The following is a 25,493-nucleotide window of genomic DNA, read 5'->3' on the forward strand; positions in this document are numbered from 1 at the left end:
GCATAAAAATAGTGTTAGGCTTGCCGACACTAACAATGCTCTTTTCTGTCACGTCAGAGATCACAGTCATCCTATTGACTGGTCTTCTGCTAAAACTGTCTTCCCTACTTCCAACTTTAACAGTCGCCCTCTGGTTGAATCCTCCCTAATACACAACTTTCCTTGTATGAATCTTAGTCGTGGCTTCATCTCTGTAGATGCCTTCCTCTCCCACTACATTGTAAAATGATCCAAACTTCACAACACTCGCGACCTAACCTGATTTCCCCTTTTTCTTTTTCCCCCTCTTCCCCTTTTCCTCTTTCCTTTTTCTCCTTTAGGTTGTCTTTCTTCTGCCCTGTGTATTTGTTCCTTTTATTTATTTTGTTTTTCCCCCCTCGGTGTTCTTGCTCTTACCCTCTGTGGGCACCAGCTCTCTTGCAGTGCTCCTCTTTCTTAGTATTTGACTGGCCCCTCCTACTCTTACTACCTCCCTACTATTACCACATAGAGCAACATGGCCGACGCGGCAGGTTGTGTAGCGGGCTAGCTGCGGGATTTTCAAGGATAGCTCCTGGTCAAAGAGTCTGACCAGGTCCCTACTTAACAGAACTCAGTGTGAATGCTTTGAGAAGATACCAGAGCAGCGAACGGACATCCCAGTGCATCGTTTCAGCGTAAATAGTTGAAGTGTTGTGCAGTTTTAGAGAGTTTGGTGTTGTTGAGTCAGGACCAGTCAGCGCCTCCCCCCCTCTCCGCTGGGGGGGAGGGGGAGGGCGTGTGTAGTAAACAGTGACCCTCTCATAACGCCTCACTCCTGCCCATCTCCCCCGACTCACCCACCCAACTCCCAGCGCCACCCCATCTATAGGGGTTACTTCTCCCCTAACCCACGATGTCAGCGATGGCACTGCAGGGAGTGCCGGGCTCACAAGAACTTCTACTACAGGGACAGCATCGTGGAGTTCGACCGCGAGGCAGCTGTCAGGTGTGCCACAGGCAGTGTGTACTCAGTTCCTCAAGCTTCAACATCCGTGCACACGAGGGCCTGGGATCTTCAATCAACTTGGCGTCCACCAGGACGCTGACATGTCCCTAGGACAGCTCTCCATTGGGCTGCTAACGGAGTCACTGGCTTCTTGGACCTCTTGGGGAGGGTCGATTCAGACTTTATTCTCTATAAGTATTACAATGCTGAGTTTACAGAATTTGGTTATTGTGTGGTTTACATGTAGTAAAATAATAATTACAGAGTGTACCACTAGAACGCCTAGCATGGCTAGGCATTTCGATGGTGCTCGTGCAAGCAGCAGATCCCGGGGCAACTTGCTGCTGTTTGCAATGGCTGTCTGCCGAGGAGAGACAGGCACCTAGCAACATCTGTTGTTGGGGCATTGGATGAATTCCCTGCTATGTTTGTTAACTGCTCATTACTCTGTAATTTGTTTATGATTGTAATCATGTCATAACGTGTTTATCATTCATTATCTTTGAAACTTGTCATGATTGTGACCAGCTCTACCTGGAGCTCATTACCTTTGTAAATTCTCATGATTAATGTGTTTGATTCATTACCTTTGCAATTATTCATGAGTGTGACCAGCTCTACTTGGAGCTCATTACCTTTGTAACTTGGTCATGATTATGACCAGATCTAGTTCATTACCTTTGTAACTTGCTCAGCTATCAAAACTTTGGAGTCCAGTCCCTGGACCAATTATGTACCTCTGTAATCTTTTGACTACCGCCCACAGGATGGGTATGGGGTGCATAATAAACATATTAAACTAAACCTACTACTACTTCCTTCCACCTCCACTAACTACTGTTACTACTACTACCACCTCCTGCCTATATATACCCATCCTGCTCTCCTTTTCGTAAGTGTGACTTTGTAAATGGTCCAAGTTGAACCGAAACGTCGTCGTAAGCTCCTCTCTTCTATGTGCGGGTTATTTGTGTATAGGACAATTGTTTCCTGACGCCGGTCTTAGTCATATGATGACCCGCCACTGGGGGAGCAGTAGGGCAATTTTCCGTGCGCTCTCAACAAAAAATCGAAAAATTAGGCAATTGAGTCATATATACAGAAAAAGAGCTTAACTCTTTGGCAACACAATGGCACCAGAATGAATGTTCTACGACGTTTCTACAAGAAATTATAGTCATTTACATTAGGTAAGGCGACGGTGATATGGGTAGCGCGTCTGCTCACAGCCCATATATTTTTTGGATTTTTTTCCTTTTTTTATCGCTTTTTCTTGCATTATTCTCTAATATAATAACTGACTATTTGGCATCATAAAACAGTAGGCGGAGATTATCCGTAGACTTTGAGACAACCAGGAACTATCTGGAAACACTCGGCATTGTTCCCGCTCCAGAGAGCCAGGAGAAATCTCTTCAATATTACGCTTATATCAGCTTATATATCAACTCTACGGCTTATTTATCTATCAGACTTGATCTAATATGATATAATGAACACTATAAATAACATACAAACATGTTATATACTCTATACTGAATAAAATAAGCCATAGTATGGCGATAGACCATCGGTAATATTTCGATATAAATGAGGTACTGCTCTCCATGTCGTCTCCATGTCGTATTCTTTGGCTTTTGAGTAAGAGAAAACGGTATATTGAAGAGGATAACTGCACTAGAACATAAGTTTACTAAGAAATACACCGAAACTAACGCGATTTTCGCGAAACAAAAAAAAATCGAGACGGTGGGTTGGCCGGCGCTCCAGGCCAATATCTTGGAAGTAACTTATTCACTTATTTCGCTAAGGTACGCCTTTATTACTTAATTAAGTGGAATAATATTCACAGAAATAGTAAAATAATGATTTCTTTAATTAATTCAGAGGGAATTTTGGAAATATTCCAAATACTTTGGGATTTATGTGGGAGTAAAAGGCAGATTTTTTTCAACATTCCAAGAACTAACAAACTTTATTTTTTTGTGAAGTAAAGATAAGTTATTTAGAGGAAAGGCTTTGCGGAAAATTCGTATAAGTATTGTTGTCTCAGCACCAAGTGTCCAAACAACCTTACGTCGTCCCATAGGACCACCTTCTTGCCAAAGGGCATTTTCTGTAAATCAGTCCTTTTTCAGTCTTTTCTCAGTTGTTGTTTGGGGTATATTTTTGACAAATATTTTTTACACGGTGTGAAAACACTTTGTTTTGTGCACCAAAACTGGAGGAAATCGGACGGTAAACAAAAGAGCTACAATTAATTGTCCTACTGCTCCCTTCAGTCTTCTGACCAAGGTCTTCCACTAGCTTACCAGTCCACCACTTTAAAAAATATAATATTTTATATATATTCTCTCTCCGATAGCGCACCTGCCGAAGGAAGACTAACATTACATACTGACTGTACAAATTATTCAGTTACATTATTATTATTATTCTTAAGGGGAAGTGCAAAACCTTTAGGAGTCATCAAGAGCTTCCGAAATAACAAGTAATTAGTTTTCAACCAAGGTAAAAGGTATCAGTCCCCATTCTTGGAATGAGTAGGTTGTTCACTAGCATTAAGGAGTTCATGAATAATTCTCTTCATAAGAGAGCATACACACATATTTTTCCACTTTTTCCTTAAGAAGTTATTTAATGCATATCGTGTCTGACTTTTGTTTCTACACCATTAAGTGCTTACCCTGACCTCTTCTCTGACCTCTCGTTTAACACCGTTAAATGCTTACCCTGACCTCTTCTCTGACCTCTCGTTTAACACCGTTAAATGCTTACCCTGACCTCTTCTCTGACCTCTCGTTTAACACCGTTAAATGCTTACCCTGACCTCTTCTCTGACCTCTCGTTTAACACTGTTAAATGCTTACCCTGACCTCTTCTCTGACCTCTCGTTTAACACTTATTTTTAATTCAGTTATTTGTATCGATAATAAATTCTTCTGTTTTATAATTATATGTTGAATGAGTTAATATTTATTTGATGTCACTTCCAAATGTCTTAATGATTTCGTTTGTATTTTTTTTTTAAGAATATAAGCAATTAAATATATAAGCTAAATTTGGCATTATATATTTCAGCTCTTCATGATGGTGCCTCAGAATATGTCAGAACCATCAGCAGGACACCTTCACTGACACGGCAGTGTGTCAGAACCATAACTGACACGGAGGTGTGTCAAAACCATCACTGAGACATCAGTGTGTCAAAACCATCACTTAGACGGCAGTGTGTCAAAACCATCACTGAGACGGCAGTGTGTCAGAACCATCACTGACACGGCAGTGTGTCAGAACCCTCACTGACACGACAGTGTGTTAGAACCATCATTGACACAGCAGTGTCAGAACCACCACTGAGGCGGCAGTGTGTCAGTACTCTCACTAAGACGGCAGTGTGTCAGAACCATCACTGACACGGGGGTGTGTCAGAACCCTCACTGACACGGCAGTGTGTCAGAACCACCACTGAGGGGGCAGTGTGTCAGAACTCTCACTAAGACGGCAGTGTCAGAACTATCACTGACACGGGTGTGTGTCAGAACCCTCACTGAGGCAGCAGTGTGTCAGAACCCTCACTGAGACGGCAGTGTGTCAGAACTCTCACTGAGACGGCAGTGTGTCAGAACCATAACTGACACGGAAATGTGTCAGAACCATCACTGAGACGGCAGTGTGTCAAGACCATCACTGAGACGGCAGTGTGTCAGAACCCTCACTGACACGGCAGTGTGTCAGAACCCTCACTGACACGACAGTGTGTTAGAACCATCATTGACACAGCAGTGTCAGAACCACCACCAAGACAGTAGTGTGTCAACCACGAGCAATACACTATCACTGCCATAACAGTGTAGGAGGGTGCCAAAACCTTGATACAAGATGTATTCTGTAAGTAATACAAACCTCTCTATCCCTGCTCTAGGCCGGCCTTTCTGTCTTGGGATGCTTTACGACTGTAGGAACGACCAATTAATCCAGGGAGTAAGTCTCTGGGACACATCAACTTTGGAAGAAAAAACTGTCCTAAGACTTACAAACACTGATTCTCGCATAATTGCTTCTGACTCTCTGGAAGACAAAGCCTCGGCTCTTGATATTAATGCTAACCTGAAGTTGAGTTTCCTCGGAGGTTTGTTTCATGTATCGGGATCAGGAAAATACCTGCACAACGAGAAGACTTCCAGTAAACAGGAGAGAGTCACTCTGCAGTACAAATGTAGCATCAGGTCGGAGGCCATGACGATGGAACAACTTGGCAAGGGTAAAGTGCAGCATCAAGATGTATTTGATAATGGAATTGCAACGCACGTCGTCACTGGAGTAGAGTATGGAGCACAAGCTTTCTTTATTTTTGAGAGAGAGTGTTCCTCATTTTCACTGGACAAGCAAAGTTCTGGAGAATTGCAAGGTATGTTGAAATTAATAAAAGAAATTCCAATAGATGGTAAAGGACAAATGGATATTTCTGAAAATGAAAAGAAATACGTTGAAAATTTTACTTGCACATTCATTGGAGATTTTCAGCTTCAAGAAAATCCTTGCACCTTTGAAGATGCCGTTCGAGTCTACAAGAACTTACCAAAGCTATTAGGGGAGGAAGGACAAAAGGCTGTACCAGTTAAAGTCACATTGTACCCTTTAGCACTTCTGGATAATAAAGCCAGTAAATTCGTGCGTGATATTAATGCAAACTTAACCAGTGAGACAGAAAAAGTTTTTGAAAACCTCCATGAGCTTACTATTAGGTGCAACGATTTAAATCATTCTTCTGTTGCAGAAAAAATTAATATTATCCAAAAGGAAATACGTCACTTTAAATCAATGATCATCATTTACAAGCTTGAATTCCAAAGACAATTGGCAGTGTTGCTACCCAGCATCAAAGGTGGAGGAGCTGAGGAATCACAACTGGCAGATCTTCTGAAGAAGAAAGAGGCATCTCCATTCAGTTACCTGAACCTTCACACTTGGCTCCAAGATAAAGAAAAACTTATAAAAATTCTCAATGAATATATCAATATGCTATCAGAGATCATGTTTGCCTCAGAACCTGGTGATTTGGAGGTAATGATGATGAAGGCAGACATTAACTATATCTTCTGCCTTCAAATTCTTATCCCACAAAACAACTTTCAGCTTCTAAAAATGGAAATGTATAATGAAAATAAATATGACCATGAAAGTGACAATGAAAGCACTGAGGGAAACTTTGAGGACACTCTAAAAAGAAATTACAGGGATGGAGAAATGTCTATTTTAAAGAAAGTCTCACAATTTAGAGACTTCTTTCTATCCAACAAAGAAAGCAAAGGAACTTCCTTTGCAGTGACAGTGAACTATTCTGATACATTAGATTATCAGGCTCATATTCAGTGTTTTAAGCAGGGTGGTATCATAAATAAGAATTATGAAATTCCTTCAGAACCTATCATGCCTGAAGCTGACAGTACTGAAAGTACTCATAATAGTTTTACCATTGTTTGGATACCACCACAATATGGCGCTTCAAGTGTGCAAAATTATGAAATACTTTACCAACAAGTGAGTACAGACAATCCCCCTGTGAGCTCGAGGGTTAAGACAGATTCACACACTCTTAGCTATACTGTTCCCAACCTTGAGGCTAACTGTGCCTACCAGGTGAGTGTACGGAGCCTGTGTGAGGCAGGAGTAGGTCCCACCAGTAAGACAATAACAGTATACACCAGACCATCCTGTCCTCCAGGGAAGCCTCAGGTGTGGCAAACTTCGCTAACATCTATAGAAATACAGTGGTCAAAACCACCATACATTAGCCCACACTGTAGTATACAAAAGTATAAAGTTAAGCAGCAACAGAAAGGGACAAACTTATGGGTTACAAAAGGATTCACGAAAGCTGATGAACTTACCTATGAAACAAAAGTTATACAGGATACTACTTTGAGGTTCGCATTAGCTGCTGATTGTGGTGTTGCGTTATGCAGTGAGGACAGTGATCCCAGTGACTACATTTATGTAAAAGCTGATGATAAGGCTATAAAAGATAGTAAAAGCATAAAATGGAAACAAGAATTGTGTCGTGCATCGAACCTTGTTGACAAAGGTCCACCTTCCATTTATATGCTTAAAACAGAATTAGTATTTTCCAAAGATCATGATCTGATAAGAAAGTATGAACTAACAACACTAAAACAGAAAATAGGTTCTGAGGAAAAAGTAATCTTACTAGTCGGAGCAACAGGATCAGGAAAAACAACTTTGATCAATGGCATCATCAACTACATCTTTGGTGTGAACTGGAAAGACGATTTCAGATTCAAATTAATAGCAGAAGACAGCAGCCATGATCAAGCGAAAAGTCAGACCAAACACATTACGTCTTATACGATTCATCAAGTGAGCTCTGATTACCCTTACACACTGACCATCATTGACACTCCAGGGTTCGGTGACACCTCGGGAGTGAAGCGAGACCAGGAGATCACCAGCCAGATTCACAAGTTCTTCACCACCCAGGGTCCAGGAGGTATTGACCATATTGACGCAGTTGGTTTTGTTATTCAGTCCTCAATGCCGAGACTAACTCCAACACAGACTTACATTTTTGACCAGATTCTCTCCTTGTTTGGCAAGGATATTAAGGATAACATTTTTCTTTTACTCACTTTTGCTGATGGTCAAGTACCACAAGTTCTGAGTGGAATAACAGCAGCTGGTATGCCATACAGAAAATATTTCAAGTTTAACAACTCTGCTTTATTTGCTAAACGTACTAAGGATGCTAGAAATACTGCAGCTAAAGATGAGAGTGAAGAAGACGAAGCAAATGTTAATTTTGATGAAATGTTTTGGAAGATGGGAGCAAATAGCTTTAAAGTGTTTTTGAAGAAATTGAATGAAGTTGATAGCAGAAGCCTCTGTCTGACTCAGGATGTCCTCTCTGAGAGAGGAAAGTTACAAAACTACATCAGAGAGATTCAGATACAGATCCAAGCTGGTCTCAGCGCTCTTGAAACATTAAAAACAGAAGCAGAAATAGTAAAATCCCACCAAGCTGACATAGACAAAAATAAAAACTTCACTTACAAAGTAAACGAGGAAATATATAAGCAAGTTGAAATTCCACCCGGCCAGTATATAACGAATTGCCAAAAGTGTAACCGAACCTGCCATGAACTATGCAAAATTGCTGATGATAATGAGAAGCATCGTTGCTGGGCAATAACTGATGGTAAGTGTCGTATCTGCCCAGGAAAGTGCGACTGGTTGGTACACAAGAACTTCCCATACAGGTATGTTCTTGAAGTGGTAGAGAGGATCAAGACAGCTGACGAACTGAGAGCGCGCTATGAGGAAGCCACACAAAAGAAACTGACAGCAGAGAAACTTATTTCTAAAATTAAGGATGAATTCATACTTCTGCAGAAGAAAGTTCTGAAAATGACCGTATCAGTGAAAACATCACTAGAACGCTTGCAGGAAATTGCACTGAAGCCAAACCCTTTATCAACAGTAGATTACATTGACATCATGATAGAAAACGAGAAGTCACAAGCACAGAAGGGATGGATGGAGCGGATCGAGCAACTAAGAGAACTCAGAAAAGATGCAGAATTCATCCAAAAAATTGCTGACGATGACTTTCATCCATTTTGGGATGATACACAAAATCCAAACCCAGAGAAGGGAATAGTCCCTAAAAGTCGACTGGACACTGTACTGGAATATTTCTATAAGAAGAAGTAAGTGCTGTGATTTACTGTCTAGTAATATATAATTAGCTATACAGGAAACATAATGACTATACATGTTGTACAGAACATTATATCACCTTTCAAAATTGTGTAGATTGTTATTATATTCAAATGGAGGCTCTAAACCTGACGGGGTCACACAGAAGAATGGGAGGTAATCAGCTTTAATTAGAGAGACGGGACAAAAGCTCTAACTCCTTAGAACAAAAACCCGTCACCAGCATAAAGGCAATTCTAAAAATATCAGGGAGTTTAGAAAGAGAAGAGAATTAGAACATTGTGTGGTTCATAACCCTAGCTAGGGTTCACTTGTGTGGTTCATAACCCTAGCTAGGGTTCACTTGTGTGGTTCATAACCACAGCTATGGTTCACTTGTGTGGTTCATAACCCCAGCTATGGTTCACTTGTGTGGTTCATAACCCTAGCTAGGGTTCACTTGTGTGGTTCATAACCCTAGCTAGGGTTCACTTGTGTGGTTCATAACCCTAGCTAGGGTTCACTTGTGTGGTTCATAACCCCAGCTAGGGTTCACTTGTGTGGTTCATAACCCCAGCTAGGGTTCACTTGTGTGGTTCATAACCCCAGCTATGGTTCACTTGTGTGGTTCATAACCCCAGCTAGGGTTCACTTGTGTGGTTCATAACCCCAGCTATGGTTCACTTGTGTGGTTCATAACCCCAGCAATGGTTCACTTGTGTGGTTCATAACCCCAGCTAGGGTTCACTTGTGTGGTTCATAACCCCTGCTAGGGTTCACTTGTGTGGTTCATAACCCTAGCCAGGGTACACTTGTGTGGTTCATAACCCCAGCTAGGGTTCACTTGTGTGGTTCATAACCCCAGCTAGGGTTCACTTGTGTGGTTCATAACCCCAGCTAGGGTTCACTTGTGTGGTTCATAACCCCAGCTAGGGTTCACTTGTGTGGTTCATAACCCCAGCTAGGGTTCACTTGTGTGGTTCACAACCCCAGCTAGGGTTCACTTGTGTGGTTCATAACCCTAGCCAGGGTTCACTTGTGTGGTTCATAACCCCAGCTAGGGTTCACTTGTGTGGTTCATAACCCCAGCTAGGGTTCACTTGTGTGGTTCACAACCCCAGCTAGGGTTCACTTGTGTGGTTCATAACCCCAGCTAGGGTTCACTTGTGTGGTTCATAACCCCAGCTAGGGTTCACTTGGGTGGTTCACTTGTGTGGTTCAACCCCAGCTAGGGTTCACTTGTGTGGTTCATAACCCCAGCTAGGGTTCACTTGTGTGGTTCATAACCCCAGCTAGGGTTCACTTGTGTGGTTCATAACCCCAGCTAGGGTTCACTTGTGTGGTTCATAACCCCAGCTAGGGTTCACTTGTGTGGTTCATAACCCCAGCTAGGGTTCACTTGTGTGGTTCACAACCCCAGCTAGGGTTCACTTGTGTGGTTCATAACCCCAGCTAGGGTTCACTTGTGTGGTTCATAACCCCAGCTAGGGTTCACTTGTGTGGTTCATAACCCCAGCTAGGGTTCACTTGTGTGGTTCATAACCCCAGCTAGGGTTCACTTGTGTGGTTCATAACCCCAGCTAGGGTTCACTTGTGTGGTTCATAACCCCAGCTAGGGTTCACTTGTGTGGTTCATAACCCCAACTAGGGTTCACTTGTGTGGTTCATAACCACAGCTAGGGTTCACTTGTGTGTTTCATAACCTCAGCTAGGGTTCACTTGAGTGGTTCATAACTCCAGCTACGGTGGTTCATAATCCCAGCTAGGGCTAGGGTTCACTTGTGTGGTTCATCACTTGTGTGGTTAACCCCAGCTAGGGTTCACTTGTGTTGTTCACAACCCCAGCTAGGGTTCATAACCCCAGCTAGGGTTCACTTGTGTGCTTCACAACCCCAGCTAGGGTTCACTTGTGTGGTTCACAACCCCAGCTAGGGTTCACTTGTGTGGTTCACAACCCCAGCTAGGGTTCATAATCCCCGTATGGTTCACTTGTGTGGTTCATAACCCAAGCCAGGGTACACTTGTGTGGTTCATAACCGCAGCTAGGTTTCACTTGTGTGGTTCATAACCCCAGCTAGGGTTCACTTGTGTGGTTCACTTGTGTGGTTCAGAACCCTAGCTAGGGTTCACTTGTGTGGTTCATAACCCCAGCTAGGGTTCACTTGTGTGGTTCATAACCCCAGCTAGGGTTCACTTGTGTGGTTCATAACCCCAGCAAGGGTTCACTTGTGTGGTTCATAACCCTAGCCAGGGTTCACTTGTGTGGTTCTCAACCCCAGCTAGGGTTCACTTGTGTGGTTCATAACCCCAGCTAGGGTTCACTTGTGTGGTTCATAACCCCAGCTAGGGTTCACTTGTGTGGTTCATAACCACAGCTAGGGTTCACTTGTGTGGTTAATAACCCTAGCTAGGGATCACTTGTGTGGTTCATAACCCCAGCTAGGGTTCACTTGTGTGGTTCATAACCCCTGCTAGGGTTCACTAGTGTGGTTCATAACCCTAGCCAGGGTTCACTTGTGTGGTTCACAACCCCAGCTAGGGTTCACTTGTGTGGTTCATAACCCTAGCCAGGGTTCACTTGTGTGGTTCACAACCCCAGCTAGGGTTCACTTGTGTGGTTCATAACCCTAGCCAGGGTTCACTTGTGTGGTTCATAACCCCAGCTAGGGTTCACTTGTGTGGTTCATAACCCCAGCTAGGGTTCACTTGTGTGGTTCACAACCCCAGCTAGGGTTCACTTGTGTGGTTCACAACCCCAGCTAGGGTTCACTTGTGTGGTTCATAACCCTAGCCAGGGTTCACTTGTGTGGTTCATAATCCAACGTAGGGTTCACTTGTGTAGTTCACAACCCCAGCTAGGGTTCACTTATGTGGTTCAGAACCCTAGCCAGGGTTCACTTGTGTGGTTCATAATCCAACGTAGGGTTCACTTGTGTGGTTCATAACCCAAGCCAGGGTACACTTGTGTGGTTCATAACCACAGCTAGGTTTCACTTGTGTGGTTCATAATCCAACGTAGGGTTCACTTGTGTGGTTCATAACCCCAGCTAGGGTTCACTTGTGTGGTTCATAATCCAACGTAGGGTTCACTTGTGTGGTTCATAACCCAAGCCAGGGTACACTTGTGTGGTTCATAACCACAGCTAGGTTTCACTTGTGTGGTTCATAATCCAACGTAGGGTTCACTTGTGTGGTTCATAACCCAAGCCAGGGTAAACTTGTGTGGTTCATAACCAGAGCTAGGTTTCACTTTTGTGGTTAATAACCCCAGCTACGGTTCACTTGTTTGGTTCATAACACCAGCCAGGATTCAGTTGTGTGGTTCATAACCCCAGCTAGGGTTCACTTGTGTGGTTCATAACCCTAGCCAGGGTACACTTGTGTGGTTCATAACCCCAGCTAGGGTTCACTTGTGTGGTTCATAACCCCAGTTAGGGTTCACTTGTGTGGTTCATAACCCCAGCTAGGGTTGACTTATGTGGTTCATAATCCAAGTTAAGGTTCACTTGTGAGGTTCATAATCCTAGCCAGGGTACATTTGTGTGGTTCACAACCCCTGATAGGGTCCACTTGTGTGGATCATAACCCCAGCTAGGGTTCACTTGTGTGGTTCATAACCCCAGTTAGGGTTCACTTGTGTGGTTCATAACCCCAGCTAGGGTTCACTTGTGTGGTTCATAACCCCAGCTAGGGTTCACTTGTGTGGTTCATAACCCCAGCCAAGGTTCACTTATGTGGTTAATATCCCCAGTTAGGGTTCACTTGTGTGGTTCATAACCCCAGCTAGGGTTCACTTGTGTGGTTCATAACCCCAGCAAGGGTTCAATTGTGTGGTTCATAACCCCAGCTAGGGTTCACTTGTGTGGTTCATAACCCTAGCCAGGGTACACTTGTGCGGTTCATAACAACAGCTAGGGTTCACTTGTTTGGTTAATAACCCCAGTTAGGGTTCACTTGTGTGGTTCACAACCCCAGCTAGGGTTCACTTGTGTGGTTCATAACCCCAGCTAGGGTTCACTTGTGTGGTTCATAACCCAAGCTAGGGTTTACTTTTGTGGTTCCTAACCCGGGTAGGGTTCACTTGTGTGGTTCACAACCCAACCTAGGGTTCACTTGTGCGGCTCATAAAACAAGCTAGGGTTCAATTGTGTGGTTCATAACCCCAACTAGGGTTCACTTCTTTGGCACATAACCGCAGCTATGTTTCAGTTGTGTGGTTCATAACCCCAGCTAAGGTTCACTTGCGTGGTTCACACCCCCAGCTAGGGCTCAATTGATTCATTCATAACCCCAGCTAGGGTTCACTTGTGTGGTTCATAACCCCAGCTAGGGTTCACTTGTGTGATTCATAATCACAGGTAGGGTTCACCTGTTTGGTTCATAACCCCAGCTAGGGTTCACTTGTGTGGTTCATAAGCCCAGCTAGGGTTCACTTGTGTGGTTCATAACCCCAGCTAGGGTTCACTTGTGTGGTTCATAACCCCAGCTAGGGTTCACTTGTGTGGTTCATAACCCCAGCTAGGGTTCACTTGTGTGGTTCATAACCCCAGCTAGGGTTCACTTGTGTGGTTCATAACCCCAGCTAGGGTTCACTTGTGTGGTTCATAACCCCAGCTAGGATTCACTTGTGTGGTTCATAACCACAGCTAGGGTTCACTTGTGTGGTTAATAACCCCAGCTAGGGTTCACTTGTGTGGTTCATAACCCCAGCTAGGGTTCACTTGTGTGGTTCATAACCCCTGCTAGGGTTCACTTGTGTGGTTCATAACCCTAGCCAGGGTTCACTTGTGTGGTTCACAACCCCAGCTAGGGTTCACTTGTGTGGTTCATAACCCTAGCCAGGGTTCACTTGTGTAGTTCACAACCCCAGCTAGGGTTCACTTGTGTGGTTCACAACCCTAGCCAGGGTTCACTTGTGTGGTTCATAACCCCAGCTAGGGTTCACTTGTGTGGTTCATAACCCCAGCTAGGGTTCACTTGTGTGGTTCACAACCCCAGCTAGGGTTCACTTGTGTGGTTCACAACCCCAGCTAGGGTTCACTTGTGTGGTTCATAACCCTAGCCAGGGTTCACTTGTGTGGTTCATAATCCAACGTAGGGTTCACTTGTGTGGTTCATAACCCTAGCCAGGGTTCACTTGTGTGGTTCATAATCCAACGTAGGGTTCACTTGTGTGGTTCATAACCCAAGCCAGGGTACACTTGTGTGGTTCATAACCACAGCTAGGTTTCACTTGTGTGGTTCATAATCCAACGTAGGGTTCACTTGTGTGGTTCATAACCCCAGCTAGGGTTCACTTGTGTGGTTCATAATCCAACGTAGGGTTCACTTGTGTGGTTCATAACCCAAGCCAGGGTACACTTGTGTGGTTCATAACCACAGCTAGGTTTCACTTGTGTGGTTCATAATCCAACGTAGGGTTCACTTGTGTGGTTCATAACCCAAGCCAGGGTACACTTGTGTGGTTCATAACCACAGCTAGGTTTCACTTTTGTGGTTAATAACCCCAGCTAGGGTTCACTTGTGTGGTTCATAACACCAGCTAGGGTTCAATTGTGTGGTTCATAACCCCAGCTAGGGTTCACTTGTGTGGTTCATAACCCTAGCCAGGGTACACTTGTGTGGTTCATAACCCCAGCTAGGGTTCACTTGTGTGGTTCATAACCCCAGTTAGGGTTCACTTGTGTGGTTCATAACCCCAGCTAGGGTTGACTTATGTGGTTCATAATCCAAGTTAGGGTTCACTTGTGTGGTTCATAATCCTAGCCAGGGTACATTTGTGTGGTTCACAACCCCTGATAGGGTCCACTTGTGTGGATCATAACCCCAGCTAGGGTTCACTTGTGTGGTTCATAACCCCAGTTAGGGTTCACTTGTGTGGTTCATAACCCCAGCTAGGGTTCAGTTGTGTGGTTCATAACCCCAGCTAGGGTTCACTTGTGTCGTTCATAACCCCAGCCAAGGTTCACTTATGTGGTTAATAACCCCAGTTAGGGTTCACTTGTGTGGTTCATAACCCCAGCTAGGGTTCACTTGTGTGGTTCATAACCCCAGCAAGGGTTCAATTGTGTGGTTCATAACCCCAGCTAGGGTTCACTTGTGTGGTTCATAACCCTAGCCAGGGTACACTTGTGCAGTTCATAAAAACAGCTAGGGTTCACTTGTGTGGTTCATAACCCAAGCTAGGGTTTACTTTTGTGGTTCCTAACCCAGCTAGGGTTCACTTGTGTGGTTCACAACCCAACCTAGGGTTCACTTGTGTGGCTCATAACCCAAGCTAGGGTTCAATTGTGTGGTTCATAACCCCAACTAGGGTTCACTTCTTTGGCACATAACCCCAGCTATGGTTCAGTTGTGTGGTTCATATCCCAGCTAAGGTTCACTTGCGTGGTTCATACCCCCAGCTAGGGCTCAATTGATTCATTCATAACCCCAGCTATGGTTCACTTGTGTGGTTCATAACCCCAGCTAGGGTTCACTTGTGTGATTCATAATCACAGGTAGGGTTCACCTGTTTGGTTCATAACCCCAGCTAGGGTTCACTTGTGTGGTTCATAACCCCAGATAGGGTTCACTTGTGTGGTTCATAACCCCAGCTAGGGTTCAGTTGTGTGGTTCACAATGCCAGGAAGGGTTCACTTGTGTGGTTCATAACCCCAGCTAGGGTTCACTTGTTTGGTTCATAACCCCAGCTAGGGTTCAGTTGTGTGGTTCACAATGCTAGGAAGAGTTCACTTGTGTGGTAGGTAACCCCAGCTAGGGTTCAGTTGTGTGGTTCACAATGCCAGGAAGGGTTCACTTGTGTGGTTCATAACCCCAGCTAGGGTTCACTTGTTTGGTTCATAAGCCCAGCTAGGGTTCACTTGTTTGATTCACAACCCCAGCAAGGGTTCACTTCTGTGGTTCATAACCCCAGCTAGGATTCACTTGTTTGATTCATAACCCCAGCTAGGGTTCACTTGTTTGGTTCATCACCACAGCTGTGGTTCACTCTTGTGGTTCATAACATGAGCTGGGGGTTCTCTTGTGTGGTTCATAATAATAATATCTTTATATACTACCAGTACAGGTACAAGGTATACCAGTACATGTACAAGGTATACCAGTACATGTACAAGGTATACCAGTACATGTACAAGGTATACCAGTACATGTACAAGGTATACCAGTACATGTACAAGGTATACCAGTACATGTACAAGGTATACCAGTACATGTACAAGGTATACCAGTACATGTACAAGGTATACCAGTACATGAACAAGGCATACCAGTACATGTACAAGGTATACCAGTACAAGTACAAGGTATACCAGTACATGTACAAGGCATACCAGTACATGTACAACGTATACCAGTACATGTACAAGGTATACCAGTACATGTACAAGGTATACCAGTACATATACAAGGTATACCAGTACATGTACAAGGTATACCAGTACATGTACAAGGTATACCAGTACATGTACAAGGTATACCAGTACAGGTACAAAGTATACCAGTACATGTACAAGGTATACCAGTACATGTACAAGGTATACCAGTACATGTACAAGGTATACCAGTACATGTACAAGGTATACCAGTACATGTACAAGGTATACCAGTACATGTACAAGGTATACCAGTACATGTACAAGGTATACCAGTACATGTACAAGGTATACCAGTACATGTACAAGGTATACCAGTACAGGTACAAGGTATACCAGTACATGTACAAGGTATACCAGTACATGTACAAGGTATACCAGTACAGGTACAAGGTATACCAGTACATGTACAAGGTATACCAGTACATTTACAAGGTATACCAGTACATGTACAAGGTATACCAGTACATGCACAAGGTATACCATTACATGTACAAGGTATACCAGTAGAGGTACAAGGTACACCAGTACAGGTACAAGGTATACTAGTACATGTACAAGGTATACCAGTACATGTACAAGGTATAACAGTACAGGTACAAGGTATACCAGTACATGTACAAGGTATACCAGTACATGTACAAGGTATACCAGTACATGTACAAGGTATACCAGTACATGGACAAGGTATACCAGTACATGTACAAGGTATACCAGTACGTATACAAGGTATACCAGTACAGGTACAAGGTATACCAGTACATGTACAAGGTATACCAGTACATGTACAAGGTATACCAGTACAGGTACAAGGTATACCAGTACATGTACAAGGTATACCAGTACATTTACAAGGTATACCAGTACATGTAAAAGATATACCAGTACATGCACAAGGTATACCATTACATGTACAAAATGTACCAGTAGAGGTACAAGGTATACCAGTACAGGTACAAGGTATTCTAGTACATGTACAAGGTATACCAGTACATGTACAAGGTATAACAGCACAGGTACAAGGTATACCAGTACAGGTACAAGGTATACCAGTACATGTAAAAGGTATACCAGTACATGTACAAGGTATACCAGTACATGTACAAGGTATACCAGTAAATGTACAAGGTATGCCAGTACACGTACAAGGTATACCAGTACATGTACAAGGTATACCAGTACATGTACAAGGTATACCAGTACATGTACAAGGTATACCAGTACAGGTACAAGCTATACCAGTACAGGTACAAGGTATACCAGAACATGTACAAGGTATACCAGTACAGGTACAAGGTATACCAGTACAGGTACAAGGTATACCATTACATGTACAAAGTATACCAGTACATGTACAAGGCATACCAGGACATGTACAAGGTATACCAGTAAATGTACAAGGTATACCAGTACAGGTACAAGGTATACCAGTACATGTACAAGGTATAAGAGTACATGTACAAGGCATACCAGTACATGTACAAGGCATACCAGTACATGTACAAGGTATACCAGTACAGGTACAAGGTATACCAGTACATGTACAAGGTATACCAGTACATGTACAAGACATACCAGTACATGTACAAGGTATATCAGTACATGTACAAGGTATACCAGTACAGGTACAAGGTATACCAGTACATGTACAAGGTATACCAGTATATGTACAAGGTATACCAGTACATGTACAAGGCATACCAGTACATGTACAAGGTATACCAGTACATGTACAAGGCATACCAGTACATGTACAAGGTATACCAGTACAGGAACAAGGTATACCAGTACATGTACAAGGCATACCAGTACATGTACAAGGTATACCAGTACATGTACAAAGTATACCAGTACTTGTACAAGGTATACCAGTACATGTACAAGGTATACCAGTACATGTACAAGGTATACCAGTACATATACAAGGTATACCAGTACATGTACAAGGTATACCAGTACATGTACAAGGCATGTCAGTACATGTACAAGGTATACCAGTACATGTACAAGGCATACCAGTACATGTACAAGGTATACCAGTACATGCACAAGGTATACCAGTACATGTACAAAGTATACCAGTACATGTACAAGGCATAACAGTACATGTACAAGGTATACCAGTACATGTACAAGGTATATCAGTACATGTACAAGGCATACCAGTACATGTACAAGGTATACCAGTACATGTACAAGGCATACCAGTACATGTACAAGGTATACCAGTACATGTACAAGGTATACCAGTACATGTACAAGGTATACCAGTACATGTACAAGGCATACCAGTACATGTACAAGGTATACCAGTACATGTACAAGGCATACCAGTACATGTACAAGGTATACCAGTACATGTACAAGGCATACCAGTACATGTACAAGGTATACCAGTACATGTACAAGGTATACCAGTACATGTACAAGGTATACCAGTACATGTACAAGGTATACCAGTACATGTACAAGGTATACAAGTACATGTACAAGGTATACCAGTACATATACAAGGTATACCAGTACATGTACAAGGTATACCAGTACATGTGCAAGGCATACCAGTACATGTACAAGGTATACCAGTACATGTACAAGGCATACCAGTACATGTAAAAGTTATACCAGTACATGTACAAGGCATACCAGTACATGTACAAGGTATACCAGTACATGCACAAGGTATACCAGTACATGTACAAGGTATACCAGTACATGTACAAGGCATAACAGTACATGTACAAGGTATACCAGTACATGTACAAGCTATACCAGTATATGTACAAGGCATACCAGTATATGTACAAGGTATACCAGTACATGTACAAGGCATACCAGTACATATACAAGGTATACCAGTACATGTACAAGGTATACCAGTACATATACAAGGTATACCAGTACATGTACAAGGTATACCAGTACATGTGCAAGGCATACCAGTACATGTACAAGGTATACCAGTACATGTACAAGGCATACCAGTACATGTAAAAGTTATACCAGTACATGTACAAGGCATACCAGTACATGTACAAGGTATACCAGTACATGCACAAGGTATACCAGTACATGTACAAGGTATACCAGTACATGTACAAGGCATAACAGTACATGTACAAGGTATACCAGTACATGTACAAGCTATAACAGTACATGTACAAGGCATACCAGTATATGTACAAGGTATACCAGTACATGTGCAAGGTATACCAGTACATGTACAAGGTATACCAGTACATGTAAAAGGTATATCAGTACATGTACAAGGCATACCAGTACATGTACAAGGCATACCAATACATGTACAAGGCATACCAGTTCATGTACAAGTCATACCAGTACATGTACAAGGCATACCAGTACATGTACAAAGTATACCAGTACATGTACAAGGCATACCAGCACATGTACAAGGTATACCAGTACATGTACAAGGTATACCAGTACAGGTACAAGGTATACCAGTACATGTACAAGGTATACCAGTACATGTACAAGGCATACCATTACATGTACAAGGTATACCAGCACATGTACAATTTATACCAGTACAGGTACAAGGTATACCAATACAGGTACAAGGCATACCAGTACATGTACAAGGTATACCAGTACATGTACAAGGCATACCAGTACATGCACAAGGTATACCAGTACATGTACAAGGCATACCAGTACATGTACAAGGTATACCAGTACATGTACAAGGTATACCAGTACATGTACAAGGCATACCAGTACATGTACAAGGTATACCAGTACATGTACAAGGCATACAAGTATATGTACAAGGTATACCAGTACATGTACAAGGGATACCAGTACACGTACAAGGTATACCAGTACATGTACAAGGTATACCAGTACATGTACTCGGTATTCCAGTACATGCACAAGGTATACCAGTACATGTACAAGGCATACCAGTAAATGTACAAGGTATACCAGTACATGTACAAGGCATATCAGTACATGTACAAGGTATACCAGTACAAGTACAAGGTGTACCAGTACATGCACAAGGTATACCAGTACATGTACAAGGCATACCAGTACATGTACAACGTATACCTGCACATGTACAAGGCATACCAGCACATGTACAAGGTATACTAGTTCATGTACAAGGCATACCAGTACATGTACAACGTATACCTGCACATGTACAAGGCATACCAGCACATGTACAAGATATACCAGTACATGTACAAGGCATACCAGTACATGTACAAGTCATACCAGTACATGTACAAGGTATACCAGTACATGTTCAAGGTATACCAGTACATGTACAAGGCATACCAGTACATGTACAAGGTATACCAGTACATGTACAAGGCATACTAGTACATGTACAAGGCATACCAATACATGTACAAGGCATACCAGTACATGTACAATGTATACCAGTACATGTACAAGGCATACCAGTACATGTACAAGGTATACCAGTACATGTACAAGGTATACCAGTACATGTACAAGGTATACCAGTACATGTACAAGGCATACCAGTACATGTACAAGGCATACCAGTACATGTACAAGGTATACCAGTACATGTACAAGGCATACCAGTACATGTACAAGGTATACAAGTACATGTACAAGGTATACCAGTACATGTACAAGGTATACAAGTACATGTACAAGGTATACCAGTACATGTACAAGGTATACCAGTACATGTACAAGTCATACAGACCGGGCCGGGGGCGCGTTGACCCCCGGAACTCTCTCCAGGTAAACTCCAGGTAAACATGTACAAGGCATACCAGTACATGTATAAGGTATACCAGTACATGTATAAGGTATACCAGTACATGTGCAAGGCATCCCACTACATGTACAAGGGATACCAGTACATGTACAAGGTATATCAGTACATGTACAAGGTATACCAGTACATGTACAAGGCATGTCAGTACATGTACAAGGTATACCAGTACATGTACAAGGTATACCAGTACATGTACAAGGTATACCAGTACATGTACAAGGTATACCAGTACATGTACAAGGTATACCAGTACATGTACAAGGTATAACAGTACATGTACAAGGTATACCAGTACATGTACAAGGTATACCAGTACATGTACAAGGTATACCAGTACATGTACAAGGTATACCAGTACATGTACAAGGCATACCAGTACATGTACAGGGTATACCAGTACATGTGCAAGGTATACCAGTACATGTACAAGGTATACCAGTACATGTACAAGGCATACCAGTACATGTACAAGGTATACCAGTACATGTACAAGGCATACCAGTACATGTACAAGGTATACCAGTACATGTACAAGGCATACCAGTACATGTACAAGGTATACCAGTACAGGTACAAGGTATACCAGTACATGTACAAGGCATACCAGTACATGTACAAGGTATACCAGTACATGTACAAGTTATACAAGTACATGTACAAGGTATACCAGTACATATACAAGGTATTCCAGTACATGTACAAGGTATACCAGTACATGTGCAAGGCATACCAGTACATGTACAAGGTATACCAGTACATGTACAAGGCATACCAGTACATGTAAAAGTTATACCAGTACATGTACAAGGCATACCAGTACATGTACAAGGTATACCAGTACATGCACAAGGTATACCAGTACATGTACAAGGTATACCAGTACATGTACAAGGCATAACAGTACATGTACAAGGTATACCAGTACATGTACAAGCTATACCAGTACATGTACAAGGCATACCAGTATATGTACAAGGTATACCAGTACATGTACAAGGCATACCAGTACATATACAAGGTATACCAGTACATGTACAAGGTATACCAGTACATATACAAGGTATACCAGTACATGTACAAGGTATACCAGTACATGTGCAAGGCATACCAGTACATGTACAAGGTATACCAGTACATGTACAAGGCATACCAGTACATGTAAAAGTTATACCAGTACATGTACAAGGCATACCAGTACATGTACAAGGTATACCAGTACATGCACAAGGTATACCAGTACATGTACAAGGTATACCAGTACATGTACAAGGCATAACAGTACATGTACAAGATATACCAGTACATGTACAAGCTATACCAGTACATGTACAAGGCATACCAGTATATGTACAAGGTATACCAGTACATGTGCAAGGTATACCAGTACATGTACAAGGTATACCAGTACATGTACAAGGTATATCAGTACATGTACAAGGCATACCAGTACATGTACAAGGCATACCAATACATGTACAAGGCATACCAGTTCATGTACAAAGTATACCAGTACATGTACAAGGCATACCAGCACATGTACAAGGTTTACCAGTACATGTACAAGGTATACCAGTACAGGTACAAGGTATACCAGTACATGTACAAGGTATACCAGTACATGTACAAGGCATACCATTACATGTACAAGGTATACCAGTACATGTACAATTTATACCAGTACAGGTACAAGGTATACCAGTACAGGTACAAGGCATACCAGTACAAGTACAAGGTATACCAGTACATGTACAAGGCATACCAGTACATGCACAAGGTACACCAGTACATGTACAAGGCATACTAGTACATGTACAAGGTATACCAGTACAGGTACAAGTTATACCAGTACATGTACAAGGCATACCAGTACATGTACAAGGTATACCAGTACATGTACAAGGCATACAAGTATATGTACAAGGTATACCAGTACATGTACAAGGGATACCAGTACACGTACAAGGTATACCAGTACATGTACAAGGTATACCAGTACATGTACTGGGTATTCCAGTACATGCACAAGGTATACCAGTACATGTACAAGGCATACCAGTAAATGTACAAGGTATACCAGTACATGTACAAGGCATATCAGTACATGTACAAGGTATACCAGTACATGTACAAGGTATACCAGCACATGCACAAGGTATACCAGTACATGTACAGTATATCAGTACATGTACAATGTATACCATTACATGTACAAGGTATACCAGCACATGTACAAGGTATACTAGTACATGTACAAGGTATACCAGTACATGTAAAGATTATACCAGTACATGTACAAGGTATACCAGTAAATGTACAAGATATACCAGTACATGTACAAGGTATACCAGTACATGTACAAGTCATACCAGTACATGTACAAGGTATACCAGTACATGTTCAAGGTATACCAGTACATGTACAAGGCATACCAGTACATGTACAAGGTATACCAGTACATGTACAAGGCATACTAGTACATGTACAAGGCATACCAATACATGTACAAGGCATACCAGTACATGTACAATGTATACCAGTACATGTACAAGGCATACCAGTACATGTACAAGGAATACCAGTACATGTACAAGGTATACCAGTACATGTACAAGGTATACCAGTACATGTACAAGGCATACCAGTACATGTACAAGGCATACCAGTACATGTACAAGGCATACCAGTACATGTACAAGGCATACCAATACATGTACAAGGCATACAAGTACATGTACAAGGTATACCAGTACATGTACAAGGCATACCAGTACATGTACAAGGTATACCAGTACATGTACAAGGTATACCAGTACATGTACAAGTCATACAGACCGGGCCGCGGGGGCGTTGACCCCCGGAACTCTCTCCAGGTAAACTCCAGGTAAACATGTACAAGGCATACCAGTACATGTATAAGGTATACCAGTACATGTATAAGGTATACCAGTACATGTGCAAGGCATCCCACTACATGTACAAGGTATACCAGTACATGTACAAGGTATATCAGTACATGTACAAGGTATACCAGTACATGTAAAAGGTATACCAGTACATGTACAAGGTATACCAGTACATGTACAAGGTATACCAGTACATGCACAAGGTATACCAGTACATGTAAAAGGTATACCAGTGCATGTACAAGGTATACCAGTGCATGTACAAGGTATACCAGTACATATACAAGGTATACAGACCATAGCTGACATATAGAAAGTCGTGTAATGTTGAGCATTTCTGGCAAATTAGGTCAGTTTTGTCCCATAATGCGACCCGCACCAGTCCACTAACACCGAGGATGCGACCCGCACCAGTCCACTAACATCCAGGATGCGACCCACACCAGTCCACTAACACCCAGGATGCGACCCGCACCAGTCCACTAACATCCAGGATGCGACCCACACCAGTCCACTAACACCCAGGATGCGACCCGCACCAGTCCACTAACATCCAGGATGCGACCCACACCAGTCCACTAACATCCAGGATGCGACCCACACCAGTCCACTAACACCCAGGATGCGACCCGCACCAGTCCACTAACACCGAGGATGCGACCCACACCAGTCCACTAACATCCAGGATGCGACCCACACCAGTGCACTAACACCCAGGATGCGACCCACACCAGTCCACTAACACCCAGGATGCGACCCACACCAGTCCACTAACACCCAGGATGCGACCCACACCAGTCCACTAACACCCAGGATGCGACCCACACCAATCCACTAACACCCAGGATGCGACCCACACCAGTCCACTAACACCCAGGATGCGACCCACACCATTCCACTAACACCCAGGATGCGACCCACACCAGTCCACTAACACCCAGGATGCGACGCACACCAGTCCACTAACACCCAGGATGCCACTCACACCAGTCCACTAACACCCAGGATGCGACCCACACCAGTCCACTAACACCCAGGATGCGACCCACACCAGTCCACTAACACCCAGGATGCGACCCACACCAGTCCACTAACACCCAGGATGCGACCCACACCAGTCCACTAACACCCAGGATGCGACCCACACCAGTCCACTAACACCCAGGATGCGACCCACACCAGTCAACTAACACCCAGGATGGGACCCACACCAGTCCACTAACACCCAGGATGCGACCCACACCAGTCCACTAACACCCAGGATGCGACCCACACCAGTCCACTAACACCCAGGATGCGACCCACACCAGTCCACTAACACCCAGGATGTGACCCACACCAGTCCACTAACACCCAGGATGCGACCCACACCAGTCCACTAACACCCAGGATGCGACCCACACCAGTCCACTAACACCCAGGATGCGACCCACACCAGTCCACTAACACCCAGGATGCGACCCACACCAGTCAACTAACACCCAGGATGCGACCCACACTAGTCCACTAACACACAGGATGCGACCCACACCAGTCCACTAACACCCAGGATGCGACCCACACCAGTCCACTAACACCCAGGATGCGACCCACACCAGTCCACTAACACCCAGGTACCCATTTTACTAATGAGTGAACATAGACAACTGGTGTGAGGAAACACGTTCAATGTTTTCACCCCTTCGCCGGGAATCGAACCCGGAATCTTACCGTGTGAAGCGAGAGCTTTTGCCACTAGGCTTTGAGGC

The 25,493-nt window shown here is 43.2% G+C and overlaps 1 protein-coding gene and 1 pseudogene across 4 annotated transcripts in view; both read left to right on the forward strand.

The window, feature by feature from the left end:
* Positions 1-8,795, forward strand: part of LOC128696570 (uncharacterized) — a 53,335-nt gene extending 44,540 nt beyond the window's left edge. For 3 of the 4 annotated variants that reach the window (XM_070094783.1, XM_070094781.1, XM_070094782.1), the window contains one exon: positions 4,049-8,795. In XM_070094783.1, coding sequence (XP_069950884.1) covers positions 4,850-8,698 — 3,849 coding nt within the window. In that variant the 5' untranslated portion in view covers positions 4,049-4,849 and the 3' untranslated portion in view covers positions 8,699-8,795. Of the gene's footprint in view, positions 1-928; positions 1,554-4,048 lie in introns of those variants that run through there. The other variant, XR_011393249.1, reaches the window with a different exon arrangement.
* The window catches only part of LOC128696568 (zinc finger protein 84-like), a 312,038-nt pseudogene that overhangs the window by 109,460 nt on the left and 177,085 nt on the right, over positions 1-25,493 (forward strand).

This window comes from Cherax quadricarinatus, chromosome 47 (genome assembly GCF_038502225.1).
Source record: "Cherax quadricarinatus isolate ZL_2023a chromosome 47, ASM3850222v1, whole genome shotgun sequence".
NCBI classification, from domain to species: domain Eukaryota; kingdom Metazoa; phylum Arthropoda; class Malacostraca; order Decapoda; family Parastacidae; genus Cherax; species Cherax quadricarinatus.